General features: G+C 37.4%; 1 protein-coding gene and 1 pseudogene across 2 annotated transcripts in view; one reads left to right on the forward strand and one right to left on the reverse strand.

Moving 5' to 3' along the window:
- The first annotated feature begins 1,166 nt into the window (after positions 1–1,166).
- CD2AP (CD2 associated protein) overlaps positions 1,167–19,369 on the forward strand; it is a 127,254-nt gene continuing 109,051 nt past the window's right edge. For both annotated transcript variants that reach the window (XM_011224683.3, XM_019799424.2), the window contains exon 1: positions 1,167–1,289. In XM_011224683.3, coding sequence (XP_011222985.1) covers positions 1,286–1,289 — 4 coding nt within the window. In that variant the 5' untranslated portion in view covers positions 1,167–1,285. The remainder of the gene's footprint in view (positions 1,290–19,369) is intronic.
- Positions 11,200–11,572, reverse strand: LOC100464488 (annotated as a pseudogene).

The raw sequence follows: 19,369 nt of genomic DNA on the forward strand, positions 1-19,369 counted from the left end.
TCAACAAATGTTGCTCTCACACATCTGTCTGGAACTGGGTCTATTTAAACAGTGGGGGAGAAAGCTGGCTGAATTACACTTGTTCCCAACTCTTCTAAGAAATGCTCATGTTTGATTACAGTAATCCCATGTCCTTCCTCACATTGAGGCTCGAAGAAATGCCTGGCAAAATTTCAAAGCATGACTATTTCTCCCCCTGCTCAAGTAAAGGGATTTAGATATCATAGTCAGCTGACGGAGGCTAAATGAACCAATAATTTATTTCTGTAAAATATAATTTTTTGTGTGTGCCTTGGGTTTTGTTTTTTCCCACGAACAAATGCTTGTGATTCGTTAAGAACTTTGCAAGGTGAACTACTGGGGTCCCAGGAGCAGCTGGGCCTCTGAGGGTTGAACGTAAGAGGTCTCTGTCTTTCTGTTCTGTTTCTTGCCATCTGTTTTCTGTTATGTCCCCCAGAAGCTGCTGCTCCGCAGACAGCAACACCTCATCGCCCCCGCGGAAAGTGGGGCAACACAGGCTCACAATACAGGCTCACTTTGCTTACGAGCAAAAACTTCGTAGCCATCTGGCGCGACAAACCATACAAAACGGCCGTCCCAGCTGTGCAGAACCTCAAGGCGAAGGAGCAGCCGCAGCTCTTCCGGATTCCTTCCTCTTCAGCCTACTGCACCTGGACGCGGGTGGCGCGCGACTCCTCAGCCCTGACGTCACCGCACCTGGCACCAGCTGGGGTGCCGGATAGTGAGCCGGGACGCGGAGGGGGCGGGGCAGGGAGAACGAGGGGTTCTCGCGAGACTTCCCTCCTCCCGGGTCCAGCTCCCGGCACCTTCCCGGCCTCTGTGGGGTCTCCACCTCAGTTTTCGGTGTCGCGTTCTAGAACGACGGTTGTCGAAGGGAGCAGCGGGAGGCGGGCTTCGGGGCTCGGCCGGCGCTCCGCGTTGGAACGGGCGGCCTGGACATACCGGCAGGTCCCACCCCTGCTGCGCGAACGACCGGGGTTTGGGAAAGCCGCCGTCTGTGCGGGCGGGGGAGGGCCATCCCGCCGTCGCGGCTTCGGCGCAGGCCAGGCGCGAGGAGCCGCGGCTGTCGCTTCTAGCTCGCGGGCCGCGCCGACGGGACTGTCCGGGATACGCCGAGGGCGGATGGAGGCGCCTCTTCGCCCCGCCTGAGCTCAGGAGGGGCAGGAGCAGAGCGCGGAGCCCGCCTCCCGCCGCAAGTGCGGCCGCGCGATCAGCCAGAGGAGGAGCAGGGGGCGCCGGGCTTCTCCCCGCGGGAGCCCCCAGCATGGGTAAGAGACTCGCGGGCGCTTCCCGCCGCCCGGCTGGACCTCGGCGATTCGGGCAGGCGGTTCCCCTTCTAGGTCTCCGCAGGGAGGGACCGGGGTCAGCCCCTTCGCGGCAATACCGCACCCTCCCCACCGCCCCTCCTCGCGCTGCCTTCCACCTTGCTCTTGTCGCGGAGAAACTGGTCGGAGGGCTTGCGGGTGCTTTCTCCTGCGCTCCCCTCCTCGCCTCTTCCTGCTCTCGGGAAAAGTGAGGGAATGGGGGAGGGGCACCCGGTCCCCTCCTCGCCCACTGCCCAGCTAACCTTAGCCCGAACTGCCCTCCCTTCCCCAGCGTCCTCCTTCCCTCCTCCCTTCTGATCGGATGGGGGAGGGCGATGGAAAAACTTGACAAAGTAGCACTTTTAACTTCTTCATCTTCTGCTAGGCTTTGTATAGATTGGCCTTTTAATAAGTTTTCCGTTTGTTGTTATTCGGAAAGGTAATTTTTTTCCTCCGCTAAAACTTTCAAGGGAGGGATGTCTCAAGGGCAGGGAAGCTTGAGTATTTATTTTGTTTTTACCTAGGCAAGTGTGTTGGCACTTAAATATTAAATCTCTTCCTGAGGACTGAGTTAGGGTTTGATAGGATTTCAGTGTTGAACCTTTTGAGAAGCTGTTTCCTGTTTGGAGTTAGACTTCCTTGCGAGAGGAGAGAAAAGTACAAGGCCTTATATGTTATTTACTATATGCTTTAAAGTTTCGTTTGGAGCTAGAAAAAGCAGAATGTGTTGCAGCCTGGTTTGAAAGGGAGTTTTGTTGAGTAGTGTAACAGTTCTTTTGATAACACATTTCGGTGTGGGCTAGACACTCTCTTAATCCTTTAAAAATTAAAAGCAATTTAAAGGAAGTGTGTGTGCCATTATAAATGTGTGCCATTATAAAATATAAATTTGTGCCACCGACGAGCATAAGCACGTTCTATGAGAATAATCCCAACTTTGGTTTTGTAGAGTAAATCAGGAGGACTCTTACCATTTTTTGTAGTTGAGAGTTGGTGCTCTTCATATCAGCACACTGTTAACCGAAATTAATAATTGATGCAACTAACAAATGATTTAGAAGCAGGACAAATACAGGCTACTGCTGATGTGGCACCTTCTGCCCACACTGTTTTGTGGGAAATGCTTTAAGCACAGTGTTTACAGATCCTCACTTAGCTCTTCTGTATTTTGCTAGACTTTCTACTTTTATGTCTTTCAGGTAGGTTTTGTACACAAAGTGCTCTTAAATCTCCAGACAGTAAAACCTTTGCTGTTTGGAACTTTCACATGAATTCCTTTCTAATTGATTAGTTGAGTTTACTGAGTATTTTGAGGGTTCATTCCTTTAAGCATCAAATTATAAAACCACTTTAACTGATTTGGATGAAAATCATACTAAGATATGTAATTATTTTTTGTCTTAAATAGGATGCAGAATGTAATTAAACCTTTCGATGGCCTAGGGTCATTATTTATGACCATCAGTTACTGTGATGCCTTGAGGGGGTGTGTTGGACTGTGTATAGGACTGTTGGTAGATTCCTTTGCATTTTGAAGTTATTTAAATATTTTTCTGCATTTCTATTGGTTGGTTGTCACTGTGATTAGTGCCCCCTTCACTTTCCCTTTTCTAATTTCTCTACAAGTGTAGGAATCATATTCACATTTGTAATTCTGCATAAGGGGAAAATAAGTATACTTTTACTTAGTGTGTGATGTTATCTTGAGGAAAATTAACATCAATATTTTGACATTGGAGTATCTATTTTAATTGTTCAGAGGCCTTTTCTTAGAGACTTCTCTTGCTCTATTCTGGTTAGGCAATTTGCCACATTATCTAGGTAAAGTGTGATGTTTGTGTGCTCTCAACTTGACTACACAGCATGTGTTTTGAAGATTGATTACTTGGGGGCATTTGTAGTTAATTTTTGAAAGGTATTTGTCAGACATTTCCATATGAATGTATACTTTACATTTATTGGTCATGTAATAATTCATGTTAAAGTTATCAAAATCATTTAAAAGGAGTTTCCTCTTTAATATAAATCTCATTTCCTTGGTTTTGTTATAAGCAGTCTTTATTTCGTATGATTTGAGATAGCAGCTTAAAATAGTTATATGTTATTTTATCTGGTGTGTCACAGAATAAAAAAATTAACTTCTTTGTTTTGAAATAACTTGAATACCTATTAAGTGATGGTTCCTACCATGTGCACTATTTAGGTAGCATAGCTAGAGAGTTAAGAGCAGAGCTCTGGACTCCGACAGCTTAAAGCAAATCTTGGCTCTTCCACCTGTTAGCTGTTGTGACTGAGCAAGTTACTTAACCTGTCTCTGCTTCAGTTTCTTACTCTGTAAATGCAGTAAAAATAACCTCATAGGTTGTTGTGGGGATTGGATGAGCTAATACTTGTAAAGTGTTTGGAACATGGCCAGTGTTGATTGCTGTTATTTTCATTTTCAAATGATTTCCCTAATTCTTGCACCAACTTATAAAAACAATTCTTAATTTTTGACCTTTTTAGAAGCCCATATTGGATTTACAGGATTGGTGGGATAAGATGTTTTGTAGTAATGCAGAAATTCATTTTTTCCTCAGAAATTTAATTTTATGTATCCTTATAAAAATTATGTAGGAAGATTTTTTTCCAGTATTGATTATATTTTGAAAAAGTCTATTATTGATAGTAAGTTTAGTAGTTTCTGGAAAAGTAAATGGGATGAGTACTAGGAGAGACTAGTTTCTTTGAATTTTATGTTAAACTAAAGCACTGCTTTTAGTTTCTTCATTTGTTAAATATACAAGAATGTTTAACATTAAAAATTTGAGGTACTCTCTGTGAAAGCATTTGGGTAGAGTTTAGAGATATAGAAAGGCAAAACTTAACTTTTCTTATTCCAGAAATATGGATCTGCATTTTGGAGGAGAAAAGACAGCAAATGACACAAAGTGTTAAAATATGTGAATTTTTATTTTTGAAAAAGTAAGTGGATTTTAAGGATTGAATTTCTGTTAATTATAGATAAGGTAATGAACTTCTTAAAGGTTTTTTTTTTTTTTTTTAAGCTCACATATGGCCAATCAGCATGTTTAAATTATGAGGCAGTGTTAATGGACAGGAAAGTGCAATTGGATTAGAGATGATCTGTGCACTAATATAATAGAGTGATTTATTTCCCTGTTTTACTTTGTTGCACTATTTGGAGAAAATCTTGATTCATGAAGTTAAGTAGTGGCAAATGGAAATTGCCTGCTAAGGGCTCACCTTTCAGTCTCAGGATTTACTTCAGTTTAACTAATCCAGAGCATGAACTAGGAGTATTAGGAATATTAGTTCCTAGGAACTAGGACATTTTTGTTTCAAATTTGGATCACTAACAAAACTAATAATAAGTTGTATTCCTTAATTACTAAGTACTAGTGATCAGGTTTTTCTAAGTGTTTCAAATTTTGTATAGTTAGAGTTATATAAAATCCCATTAAGGGTGGAAATTCACACTGATAATATTTTATATTTTCCTGTGGAAACTAGCCTGACATATGCCATATACTTCTCTAAATGAGGAGTTTGCAAAGTAAAGTGATGTCACATTAACTTAATAAAATACAAATTTTAAGGCATTTGAGATAAAAACAGAGTTGTTAAACATGAAGTGCTTTTGGTTCATTCCATTTGCTAATGAAAAAATACCTCCAAATTTTTATTTGTATGTAATCCAGACCTGTGATTTTTTTTTTGCCCTCTCATCTGTGATGGAATATCCTTTTTTATGAAATGTATTTAATTGCAAATCGATGAGTGTGGTACATCGCATCGATAAAAGGACTAAGAACCGTATTATCATTTCAATAGATGCAGAAAAAGCATTTGACAAAGTACAACATACATTCATGATAAAAACCCTCCACAAAGTAGGTTTAGCAGGAACATACCTGAACATAATAAAAGCCATCTATGAAAAATCACAGCTAACATCTTGCATGGGGAAAAACTGAGAGCTCCTCCTCTAAGGTCAGGAACAAGACAAGGAAGGATGTCTACTCTCACCACTTTTATTCAGTATAGTACTGAAGTCCTAGCCACAACAATCACACAACAAAAAGAAATAAAAGGCACCCAAATTTGTAATGAAGAAGTAAAACTTTCCCTATTTGCAGGTGACATGATACTTTATATAGAAAACCTGACTCTACCAAAAAACTGCTAGAACTGATAAATAAATTCAGTAAAGTCACAGGATACAAAATCAATGTACAGTAATCTGTTGCATTTCTAGACACCAATAAGGAAGCAGCAGAAAGTGAAATTAAGAAAACAATCCTATTTACAATTGTACCAGAAATAATAAGATGCCTAGGAATGAACCTAACCAAAGAGGTGAAAGGCCTGTACTTTGAAAACTATAAAACACTGATGAAAGACACTGAAGACGACACAAAGAAATGGAGAGGCATTCCATGATCACGGATTAGAAGAATACACATTTAAAAATGTCTGTACTACCTAAAGCAATCTACACATATAATGCAATCCCTATCCAAATACCAACAGCATTTTTCACAGAACTAGAACAAGCTGTTCTAAAGTTTGTGTGGAACACGAAAGACCCTGAATAGCCAAAGCAGTCTTGAAAAAGAAAAGCAAAGCTGGAGCCATCACAATTCTGGACTTCAAGTTACATTACAAAGCTGTAGTAATCAAAATTGTATGGTACCGGTACAAAAATAGATACATAGATCAATGGAACAGAATAGAAAATCCAGAAATAAACCTACAATTATAAACCTACAATTATATGGTCAATTAATCTTTGACAAAGCAGAAAAGAATATCCAGTGGGGAAAAGACAGTCTCTTTAACAAATGGTGTTGGGAAAAGCGGGCAGCAATTTGCAAAAGAATGAAACGGGACCATTTTCGTACACCATACACAGGAATAAATTCAGAAAGGATTAAAACTAAATATGAGTCTTGAAACCATACAAATCCTAGGAGAGAACATAGGCAGTAACTTCTTTGATATCATAGCAACTTCTTTCTAGATATGTCTCCTGAGACAAGGGAAAATAAAAGCAAAAATGAACTGTTGGGACTATATCAAAATAAAAAGTTTCTGTAAAGCAAAAGAAGCAATCAACAAAATTAAAAGGCAAGAATGGAGAAGATATTTGCAAATGATACATCTGATAAAGAGTTAGTATCCAAAATATATAAAGAACTTAGAAAACTCAACACCCAAATACCAAATAATCCAAATAACCAATGGGCAGAATACATGAATAGACATTTTTCTAAAGAAGACATACAGTAGCCAGCAGTGACATGAAAAGATGCTCAACATCACTTATCAGGCAAATGCAAATCAAAACTATAATGAACTATCACCTCACACCTGTCAGAATGGCTAAAATCATCAACATGAGAAACAACAGGCGTTCATGAGGATGTGGAGAAAAAGGAACATTGATGCACTGTTCGGGGGAATCCAAACTTGGTGCAAGCACTGTGGAAAACAGTATGGAGGTTTCTCAAGAGGTTAAAAATAGAACTACCTTATGGTTCAGCATTTGCACTACTAAGTATTTACACAAAGAATACAAAAATACTTATTCAGAGGGCTACATGTACCTCTGTGCTTATTGATTGATTTGATTGAGAGAAGAATAGTGGGGGGGGCAGAGAGAGAGAGAGAAAATCCTAAGCAGGGCTCCATACCCAGCGCAGATCCTGACACGGGGCTCAGTCTCGTGACCCTGAGATCATGACCTGAGCTGAAATCATGAGTGAGATGCTTAACCAACTGAGCCACCCAGGCAGCCCAGGCATCCCAGGCACCCTTGTGTTCATAATAGCATTATTTACAATAGCCAAGTTATGGAAACAGCCCTAGTGTCCACTGACTGATGAATGGATAAAGATGTGGTATATATATACGTGTGTGTACACACACGATGGAATATTATTCAGCCATAGAAAAGAATGAAATCTTGCCATTTGCAATGACATGAATGGAGCTAGAGAGCATAATGCTAAGTGTAATAAGTCGGAGAAAGAAGAATACCGTATGATTTCACTCATGTGAAGGGAAAGAAGAGACAACGCGAGAAACAAACTTTCAATTATAGAGAACAAACTGATGGTTACCATAGGGAAGGTGGGTGGGGGATGGGTGAAGTATTTGATCGGGATTAAGGACTGCACTTGTGATGAGCACTGGATGTTGTATGGAAGTGTTGAATCACTATATTGTACACCTGAGACTAAGACAACACAGCGTGTTAACTAACTGGAATTAAAAACTTAAAACATGTATTTTAAGTATGATAAGTGTTTAATTTTCTGATGTGTATGTAAAAAGTGGTGTCATGGCAAGGGCTTGAAGATAGGCAGAAAAAGATGTAATGACTCGTGATTTGGTTGAGAAGAGGACAAAGCTGCAGTTTTGTTTTCTAGGTAAACTGGTGAAGCAAGGTGTTAAAGATCGGAAAGTGTTCAGTTTGTGTTCAAAAGAGAAAGGATGAATAAAATCTAATATGATGTGATTGAAATTAGGTAAATTGGGTTGTTATTATTATGGTGGATCTGTGACTTGCTTAGTTGTAGGATTTGATATCCAGCTATTAGGTCGATTGACCTCAAGTAGGATTTTGGTCTTTCTGGGTGGAGGAGAGGCCAAAACACTGGTCTGGGTAATCTGGATAGAGGTCCATATATTCCTATAGTCAGTCTGTTAACATGAGGGACATGTGTAGTAAAAGGCAGTGTATAGACAAATAGCTGGAGTGGGACACCTTGGTGTGGGAGTGGGATGGTGGTTGGTAGCAGGTACTAGGTAGACGTTCAGACTGACATCCTGTGGGAAAGGGGAGGAAATGGGGTTTGGCAGCAGGCCTTGAAGACCTAGCCATAAGGAAACAAACCAGACAGGGCTCAGATTTTTATGAGAGATACAAGGTAGGTATTTGTTCCCAGGCACAAAAATGAACTGGGTTATTGGACTTGTTTAGGATGAGCCAAGCAGTAATACTGAAAGATGCTGAGCTCCAAAGCTATAGCTCTTACATATTTTCTGTTTTGAGAGTATACTAGTAGTTTGTATTCGTACCTGGATCTGTTAAGGGGATAACTGGGGAGGAATGATATTATCTGTCTAAATGCTTGAGAGGATATTCCCTGGTCACAGTGTGGGATTCTTTCTGTTTATTAAGTCCCAGGGATTTGATGTGTCTGCTTTTTCTTTGCTGTTCTTTTTCACCTGAGTTCCTCCTCTTTCAGACCCATTGCAAAGCAGATTACAGTTTCAGCCTACCATTCTGTTTTAGAAATAAGCACACAATCCTTAACAAGTGTTGAGTAGTTGTAACTACCAATATAATATTAAACAGGCAAGTAAGACATAAGAAATTTGAAAGTATCAATAATTATTGGTTTCTTGGTTCACTGAAGTCGAGTTTGGGTATTTGTTAGAAAGACTTGGGTTTTTGTTTTTTGTTTTTGGAAAGTGCATCTGTTCTTTTCAATCCTCCTACCGTACTCCCTTTCCTCCAGTTTTCTTTTAGGTTCATGTTAGATACTTAGACTAGTTCAGAGTCATTTAATACCATCGTTAAGCAGATAAAATTCCCTTCATACTCTTACTAGGGCTTCTCTGACCCAAGAATGTGTTATAATAACCACTTGATCCTTGAACAACTCCGGGGTTAGGGGTGCTGAACCCCCCCACCCTCCAAAGTTGAAAATTCCAGTATAACTTTGATTGATTCCCCTAAGACTCACTAATAGCCTACTTTTGGTCAGAAGCCTTACTGATAAAACAGTCAATTAACACATATTTTGTATGTTGCATGTATTATCTATTGTAGTCTTAAAATAAGCTAGAGAAAAGAAAATGTTATTAAAATTGAATGGGGGCATCTGGCTGGCTTATTTTTGGAGCATGGGACTCTTGATCTTGGGGTCCTGTGAGTTCAGACCCCATGTTGGGCCTAGAGCTTACTTAAAAAAAAGTCAGAAGGAAGAGAAAATATATTTGCAGTATCATGCTCTATTTATAAAAAAAAAAAAAAAAAAAATCTGTGTATAAATGGACCCCGGCAGTTCAAACCTGTGTTCATGGGTCTAATGTACTTTCATTTTTCAGTCAGAGACTCTGGTTTTAGCTCCAAGTGAGGTAGGCATTTTCCTTTTGGGGTCCTAAAAGTTTCCTCCTTTGGACTAAATTTGACATTGTTTCTTTTTTGTTTTATTTTGGCTTTTGTTTGTTTCTGAAGGTCTTGGTACCTGGATGATATTCTCTCTCAGTGACCGATTTCATTCAACTGAAGATGTATTTACTAGTTGTTTGCATTTTTAAAAGGGCTTTTACTCTAAGAGGAAACTCTGCTTTTAAAAAATTCATTGTTCTAAATTGATATGTAGCCGAAGATATTGATCTTGTTGACAGATATGGCAGTGTTATATAGACTCTTTCTTTCTTAGAACCTCTATTTATACCATATCAGTCCTTTCCAGTGCCTCTAGGAGACTTGCATTTTATAATCTTTCAAATTCTGTATCTGTTATTAAAGTTTCCATCATGATCCTATTCTCTTTCCCAACTAATTTACAAAACAGAGATGACTAATATGGGATCCTAAATTCCAGGATCTGTTTTAGCGTCTTGTAGCTCAGGTTCTTTTTGATGGTTTGGTGCTCAGGTAATTGGAAGAGAGTGACTGTGTGGCACCTAATTACTGGGAATTTCTAGTAGAAAGATACTTTATGTTAACAGTAACAAATAGTTACCACCAACATTAAGAGAAAGGTTCTGTTGCAAGGTCTTATGGTCAAGGAAAGGAGCTTCATATGAAAGATTAATCAAGAGGTATTTGCCTTAATCTGAGGAATATGATTAATGTCATGCTAGGCACTGGGGGGATTAGGACAAATATGTTTTGATGTCTTAAGTAGTTTATAGCAGTGTTATGGGTTGGGCCTATTACTGGAATCACCTGGATTAAAAAAAATTCCTCAACCCCTGGAGATTCTAACAAAAATGCTCCTCTCTCTTCCTCCCTCCTGGCGTTGATGAATGTCATGAATGTTTTGGGATGGCTTGTAGTGCTATGATATGAATATGACTTAACATGATAGGAATAAAACTTAACATGTGAATCATTATAAATCCAAACGAGAGGGAATGTAGCACATTAAGAGGATGTATTCCATTTCAGAAATGTTAAAATGTTATAGAAGCATGAGGAAGATCAGGATATAGATTCCTGTGTTGGAAGGCATTTGTTCCTCTCTCATTAGTTTGACCAGTGACATGGCAGCAGTTAAGGCAGTAAGGACATGGCAGTAGTCAAGATATTTATATATATGTATTTTTCCTATTCCTGGCACTGAGTCTTTACAGTTAGGTACGCTTTCATTTGCACTGATATTTTCAAGATCCTTTTACCTGAAATATTAAAACTGTCTTAACATTCTTAGTATCTATCAGTGCCCTAGTACTGAGGCCAGAAATTAACCTAACATCTAGATTGACTTTACTAACTGTAAGAGTGAAATTTCTAGAGCATTTATTTATTGTGATTATTATAATAAGTGCCAAATTGTTTGTTTTTGGTTTTAAGTATAGAAATTAATATATATGTTTGTTTGTTTTTTAAGATTGTATTACTTGATTTTATTTTACACCAGGTGGTGGGCACAGAGCAATCCTCCTTAAAGTTGACAGTTAGCTTCACTCAGAACACTTTTAATAAGGCACATAAAAAGTATTCATCTTACAAGTTGTTCTGCAATCCAGATATACAGTAGCTTGGAAAACAGTGTTCAGAAAACAAAAGCCAATGTAGAAAGACAGATTAAAACAACTAGAACTGTACAGGTTTTATATGGCTCTGATTTTATAGTTTTCTTACCACATTATCAATGTCAGATCTGTTCCTTCAGTTGGCTCCATTGCTTGGAATTTAAATACCTTTCCTTTCAGGTTTCATTTCACCTTCTGGATCCATCCAGTATTCTTTAATATCAATTAGAACTTTCACTTTAAAGTCCTGAACACTGACGTTCCTCATTTTCCCAATCTGAAACATGTTATTGTCCCTTCTGCTGCTCTGCTCAGAGGATGACAGGGCTCTTGAAGTTTCACCAGTCTTGCTTCTTCACAGGTTTTTGTGGAGCAACTTGCTTTTTCCTCTTTAACTTTTTGTCAGCCTCACTGTTAGAACCGCTGCCAGAAGAGTTTGAAGAAACAAGTTCCTTTGATTTAGGCATTGCTCTCTGCTCTTAGAGTCGAACTGCCTTCTGATCGCTCACTTGCAACACAGAAGTTAATATATTTGTAAAATTGAGACCATCAGTCTTGGCTAAAGAATTTTAGGAAATACTAAAGTTGATCTTTCAAATGTATACTCTCCTACATGCTTTTTATTTATTCTGGAGTAGAAACTTTAAGTTCTTTAGAAATGTGTTCTCCTAATATCAGTTTTGTGTTAGACTTTAGTTTAAATTCCTACTCTGCTGTGTCAGGTTGCACTCTGTTGAGTATTTTGTCTTGCTGTTTTGGGGGGTGTGTGTATAAATAAGACGAAGACTCCGTTTTTACTTAACTATTAATTAGACCATTCTTATCAAACATTTTATAAAGCAGTTAAAAAATTTGCCTTAAATGATGAAAATAAATCTGTTGAGAGTGCAGAATTTCAGAATGAATGTCAAATGAAGATGTAAAGGTGATATTTTAGATTGTAAGATAATTCCTTTTGTACAGACATTTCCTGAATTTCTCATATTCTTTATATTTTATAAAACCCAGTTGAATTTACAGTTAGAACCTCATAGTGTAAAGCCTAAATAAAAACTCCTTTGTTATTCTCTTCATTTCATGTGTAATGAATGACCTTATTTGCCCTGAGCTCATTGTTGTCAGAGACTGTATCACTTATTCTACTAAAAAAATTTAACCCCCTTAATAACTAGCAGAAAATTGTAAGCCTGCTATGTATCCACTAAATCTGTGATTCAATAATACTTCAATTGGGAATAATTGGGGAGAGGGATCCAGCCAGTCTAATGAATAATACAAAATTTAAGTATATTGAAATATGTCCACCTAAACCAGGCTAACAAAATGCTGACTACTGGAGCTACTGTTTTCAAGGTGGTATGAAGTCTAACTTTATTTTTAGAAATAAACTCTTTAGGGGTCCCTGGCTGGCTCAGTCAGATTGTGTGACTCTTGGTCTCTGGGTTGTGAGTTCAAGCCCCACATTGAGTGTAGAAATTATTTAAAAATAAAATCTTAAAAAAAGAAATAAATTCTTTAATCCTTTCTGTAAGACTCATTGAGGCTCTTAAATTCTTTTAATAGAGAATCTGTAATTTGGGATAGTAAGCGTCTTGTCAGGTGGGTTGCTGATGGCTTACTCTGTCTGTGTTGCATTGATGTTACATTCTCCTAGTAAATAAAGGGAAAATTATCTATTTCACAAATCAGAGACATTTCTATGTAAGTCCCCGGTTTATCGTGTTAAACAAATTTAAGTGTAAAGGCTTAAGTTGCTTAAACATTTGTTTAAAATAACTTAAACAATGTTGATTGAACTGTGAGATTATATCATCTTAAATGGGTGTTGCGAAGCAAGTTTACACATGTTCTTTGAAGCATACTAACCTGATAAATTCCATACATAATTAAAAGTTTACTAATAGCTATGTTAAAAAGTTAAAAGGAACAGGTGAAATTAATTTTAATATTTTGGATGTGTTGGGTTAAAGAAAATAATTATTTCAACATATATTCAGTATAAAAATTAATGAAATAGTTTACATTTTTTTTTGTCTTTGAAATCAGATATGCATGTTACATTTATCTTACATGTCTGTTTGGACTAGCCACAATTCAAATGCTTAGTAGTCACATGGCAGTTTTAGAATGTAAACCTTTAGGTTTGTTGTGAATCTAATGAGAATATATACAAAAATATTTTAAAGTATTATGCAATTGTAAATTATTATATAAGGAACTGTACTATTTTAGCATTTGTTAATGATAAACCATTTTTGGTTTTATCTGATTAATTCTGTATTAGATATTTAATTAGTGATGATTTATTACAGTTAAATAAGTTAAGTATATTTTCTCTTGGAAAAAAATGCTCAGCTTAGTAGATTGCATGTAGTAGGCCTGAAGTTTATTTCATTCTGTCTTCTAAAAATACGGTTTTTGGCACCTGGCCTTCTGGTATATTAGAGAATTTGAAGCCTTTGAATGACATTTGGATTGTTACCTGAAAGTATTATTTGGCCTTAGTAATTGGAGAGCTGTTCTTTCAATTTATAATGCTTAACTTCAGAGATAAGTAAGATTTAAGAGTGGTATTTCACAAATAAACGCTGTTGGCCAAGAGCACAAGAGAAAAACGCAGAAATAATTATTGGGCATATAATGTGTTCTCAGAAATGACATCGGAATATATTTCAAGAGCCTGTCAGTTTTAAACATGTAAAATTTTGCATGGACCTCTGTGATGGAATTGTTTTGGGCAAAGGATCTATATCTTTTATTGGATTTTCAGTGAGGTCTGAATTCTGAAAAAAGTTCTCAAGGACTCTTAAATAGCTATTCTGTGAGTTCTTTCCCACCTTTTTACATTTCTAGTTCTTTGTAATCAGTCATGTCCCACAGTAATTGCTTTTTCCCACAATAATAATAATTATAATCCTGTCTTGTCAGTAAATACTTTGGTTTAAATTAGACAGATATTTCTTGAGGTCTTGTGTATCAGTTCTGAGAGAAGCATTCCAAATAAAAAGGTGGACAAGTTCCTTACCCTGGGTTGCTGATGATTAGTGGGGAGATTGCAGTATACTGCAGTATACTGTGACGGATGTTAACATTTGGTGAATGTTATTAGGTACTCCTATTTAAGGCATAGTTTTGAGCACTTTACAGGCATTATTTAATTCTCACAACAAATCTATATATTTTTGGGTTCTGTTATTTTTCTCGTTTTACAGATTAGGAAGGAAGCACAGAAGTAGTAAGTAGTTACTACTGAATCCAGGCAACTGTGTGTATTCCAGTGCTTGTGCTACTCTTAACTATAAATGTGGAACCAATTCCTAACTCTTCTTCTGAGAGGTGTCATTAGGGTTACAGATAATAGCCATTCTTGATCCTCCTTATCCTGCCCTACTTTTTTTAATCCATTCTTTCTACATTGTAACTTACTTTGTATTTTCCTTATTTACATGTTTATTGCTTATTTGTCTTACCCTTTTAGAATATAAACGTAGAGTATATATTCCAGGAGCGCACAGCTTAGTTTTTTGTTGTTGTTGTTGTTTGTTTGTTTGTTCCTTCCTTCCTTCCTTCCTTCCTTCCTTAGAGGTATCTGGAACAAGTGGCTACCTTTCAGTAGCAGCCACTCAAATATATGCTGAATGAGTATTAAGTATCATTATACTTGTGTTGAAAGAAGAATTTAAAATTCTAGGCAATGTAATATCTTTCATTTCAGTGCTACAAATAGCTGTTTAGTACATTTGGTATGTTAGGTACTGTGATGGGGCTTGGGAATACAAAGATAAATAAAACAAAGTCCCCTGCTCTCAACCCTGGCCAGATAATGTTTTCTGGTAATTTGAATTTAACACCTCTTTGAGTATAAGGATTTAGATTATTTTTTAATGCACGTATTTACTTTTGGTGTAACTCTTGGAAACATGGAGAAAATAAAATGATTTCATGATTCTGATTTTCTTATAGGTTCTTGGAGTTATATAACTTAATTACACTTTTAAGGGCTACTTAAAGAGTGAAATTGCCTTTTAAAGCAACTTTCCATTTTATGGTAACCTTAAAAATTCTTTTTAATTGATATTTTGCTAATTATTAGCATTTAGGGAATGCTTACAATGCTAGGTATTTTACTCACTATTTAATTTCCACTGGAGCATTCTGGGGTAAAACATCATTGTTTCCATTTTTCAAAATCAGAAATTGAAGTTAAAGCAATTGTTACTCACCCAAGGTCAGAGAAAGGATGTGGAGAAGGCTGGATTAAAGTTTCTGTTGCTGTGATTTTAAAGCATGTCCTCTTAATTCTTTCTTTCTTTCTTTTTTTTAAATTTTGTTTTGTTTTTAAGATTTATTTGAGAGAGAGAGAGTGTGTGTGGGTGGAGGGGGGGACAGAGGGAGAGAGAGGGAGAGAAGCAGACCACCAGGTGAGACCAGAGCCTGACCTGGGGCTTAATCCAGTGACCCTGAGATCATGTCCTGAGCTGAAATCCAGAGTTGGACATTCAACCGACTGAGACACCGAGGCGTCCCCTCTTAATTATTTCTTAAAACATTGGTGGGGAAAATGTTGAGCTAAACAGAGCAAGTAATATGGATCGAAATGACTGTCCTAATGTGGTTTAAGAATAAAAAAATTTAAATCTTTATCGCCCTAAAATTATGGATTGGTATTACACATTGTACATGTATTTGGGTAATTATTTTCTCTTAAAAGATTTTTAACTAATTCTGTGTGTTACACTTTGGTCTTTTACTTAAGTATCCAGTAGACCACCATAAGGCTTTTTTGGTGAATTTATAAAATTTTATGACAAATACATGGTATTTTATATGGCTTGAAACGTGCTTAAAACCAATTTCTGTAGTGTTTTCTCTAATAGTGGGAATAAAAATATGAATAAGGACTATTTAGTTGAATTTTCCAACTTGTTTGCTCTTCAGATGGATTTTGTATATTTGTTGTTGTTAGGATTTGTTATTTTGGAAGGAGCCATTAGTCACGTGTGCATGGTAATTTGTTTTCAACTAATTATTAAGTAAGTGGTCTTTGTGAGATTAAAATACTTTTGTTTTTTAAATTTAGATGATTTTTGTAGAGATTTGTCACAGATCTGATTTAGTAATATAAAAGGAATGTAATACTGTGTAAAAATTTTCCTACACCACATATTTTCTTCTCTTTGAATACTCCTTGAGTAAGTATCTTCGTATGCAAATTTTGTGCTCTATTTGAAATACAAAAAGGAGGGGTGGGTTTTGTGTATGATATCTTTAGAGTGATTTAAGTAACCTTTGTTGAAAAAAATGTAAGAAATGCTGATTATCAGTTCTATTTTAATGAACTTGAGGAAGTTTTCTTATTAGTATTTTGACATTCTGGATAACTTTAGGGAACCTAAATAATGAAATGTCACTGGTTAATGACATTAAGCAATGCTCATCAATTTTGCATTTATGTAAAGATAGTCTTGGAAAGAAGTTGCTGGTAAAGACTTTTGGTTCTGATAAAAAAAAAAGGTATTTAATCCTGGGAATAATTTTTATCTTTTTTTAATAGGAAATAAGAGGTGGAACCATTAAAGTGTTTCTATCATATTACTGCTTCTTTGGAATAAAGCTTCTAATTGTTTCTGAATTTACAGTGGAGTATGTTTTTATAGAGACAGAGGGGAGGGGAGGGGCAGAGGGACAGGGAGTCTTAAACAGACTCTGTGCAGGGCTTGGAGCCCTAAGTGGGGCTTGATCCCTTGACCCCAAGATCTTGACCTGAGCCAAAACCGGAAGTCAGGCGCTTAACCAACTGCACCACCCAGGCACCCCAGTGGAGCATAGTTTTGTTAATTTTTGTATAACTTTTGTATTTTGTCCTTTGCTATAATAAAGGTTAAAGCTCAGTAGTATAATATAACAAGTGGTATAATACAGAGTACATTTAATTTGACAGACCTAATTAGATATTGTGGTATCTATCTATATTGTTTTGATTGGAACCGAAGTAAATATTCCCTTGTGAATGTCCATACAACTGAAACCTGTTTGGAATTTGTGTAAATTGCTTATTTATTTATTTTTTTTTTATGAAGTGCCTTTTCATTATGAGAAGAAAACATGTTTATTAGGGTCATATAGTTGGTGAACTTAAAATATTACCATTGTTATTTTATGCATAATTTTAAAAAAAATTTCTGGATTTTAAGAATTTTAACCTTGGTTTTCAGACTTTCCTTTGTTTTAAAAAAATCACTTCTCGGGGCGCCTGGGTGGCACAGCGGTTAAGCGTCTGCCTTCGGCTCAGGGCGTGATGCCGGCGTTATGGGATCGAGCCCCACATCAGGCTCCTCTGCAATGAGCCTGCTTCTCCCTCTCCCNCGGTTAAGCGTCTGCCTTCGGCTCAGGGCGTGATGCCGGCGTTATGGGATCGAGCCCCATATCAGGCTCCTCTGCCATGAGCCTGCTTCTCCCTCTCCCACTCCCCTTGCTTGTGTTCCCTCTCTTGCTGGCTGTCTCTCTCTCTGTCAAATAAATAAAATCTTTAAAAAAAAATTACTTCTTTATTAATTGTTTTTTAAGAAATCACTATTAAAAAATAAATGTAGACACCTTAAAAAATACTACCAGCAACCCCCCTTGCGCGCCCCCCCGGGGGGTCCTGTGAGGCCATGTTGTTGAGAAAATATGTTACTTTTTTTTTTTTAAGTGAGGATTAAATTCTTAGAGTGGCTGTACTTCATTTTAAGTACTACATTCTCTTTTGCTTGTTTTTTAATCTTGGTTGTATTATTTTTCTTTTTGGTTCTTAGAAATGCTTTTAATTCTTTGGTTTGCTGTGGATTTTTATTCCTAGTTTCCAATTTGTTTACTTTTAAATTTTGACTCTTAAGTTTAGAAGCTTCTCGCCACAATTTGATATTTACTTCCATCTCCCCCTTTGCATTTCTCCTACCCTCTTCCTTTCTTGTGTGTGTGTGTGTGTGTGTGTGTGTGTGTGTGTGTTTGCATGTGTATGTGTGAGAGGAGAGTTTTAAAAAAATTTTTTTTAAGCTTAATTTTTTAGTAATCTCTCTAGGCAGTGTGGGGCTCAAACCTGCAGTCCTCGGAATCAAGGGTTGCACACCCTTCTGACTTAGCTAGCCAGGTGCCCTGAGAAGAGTTCTTTTTCACTCAACTGGAATTTACGGGATGTGGTTTGAGATGAAAATTGGTATGTAGCATATTTCCCCTTATATGGAATTTTTCATCCTTAGCAGTTTTGGGCCAGAGATTAATTTGTTGTGGGGACTGTCCTGTTCATTGATGGATGCTTAGCAGCATCCCTGGCCCCTACCCACTAGATGCCAGTAGCATTCCCTGAGCCATGACAAGCAAAAATGTCCCTAGACTTTGCCAAGTGTCCCCTGTGGGGCAAGAATGTCCTGGTTGAGAACCACTGCCCTAATATAAATTAGGTCTGAATGTACATATTATAAATATAGTTATTCTGAGAAGAACTGAATTGCTAATTTAGCCCCAAAACATATGTTTTCTGGGGCAAAGTTTGAAGTTAAGACCTCATGTTAGGAGCTTTTTACTGGGATAAGAGTGATTGAGTTCACACAAGATACACTAATGCCCCAATTTTTTGACTGCTACTTAGAATCTGTGGATCATGTGGTTTTTCTTATTTTATCTGTTTATATGATAAATTAGATGTTCCAAGATTTATTTATTTATTATTATTTTTTCAAAGTAAGCTTTACTTTGGAGCTTGAACTCGACCCTGAGATCAAGAGTTGCGTGCTTTATCTCTCTAGCCAGCCAGTTGCTCCAGATTTTCCAAGATTAAACCTCTATCCCCTGTTTATTGTGGTGGCTAATTATCTATGCATTTGAATTCTCTTTATTGACATTTTTTTAAAAGACTTTATTTATTTATTTGACAGAGATAGAGACAGCCAGCGAGAGAGGGAACACAGCAGGGGGAGTGGGAGAGGAAGAAGCAGGCTCATAGAGGAGGAGCCTGATGTGGGGCTTGATCCCATAACACTGGGATCACGCCCTGAACCGAAGGCAGAGGCCCAACGACTGGGCCACCCAGGTGCCCCCCCCTTATTGACATTTTATTTAGAACCTCGTGTGTTTGAGACGGTGTATTTGTGGGTGCAATTTTTGGTCTTAATATCACTTAAATTGTTTTTAAATAATGTTTATTTTATAGATAGTGAAGCTTTGGAGGCTTATTTTGTGTTTTATGGTAGTTTTGAAAGAATTAACCTTTAAAACAAATCATC

The sequence above is a fragment of the Ailuropoda melanoleuca genome, chromosome 19, assembly GCF_002007445.2.
Source record: "Ailuropoda melanoleuca isolate Jingjing chromosome 19, ASM200744v2, whole genome shotgun sequence".
NCBI classification, from domain to species: Eukaryota; Metazoa; Chordata; class Mammalia; order Carnivora; family Ursidae; genus Ailuropoda; species Ailuropoda melanoleuca.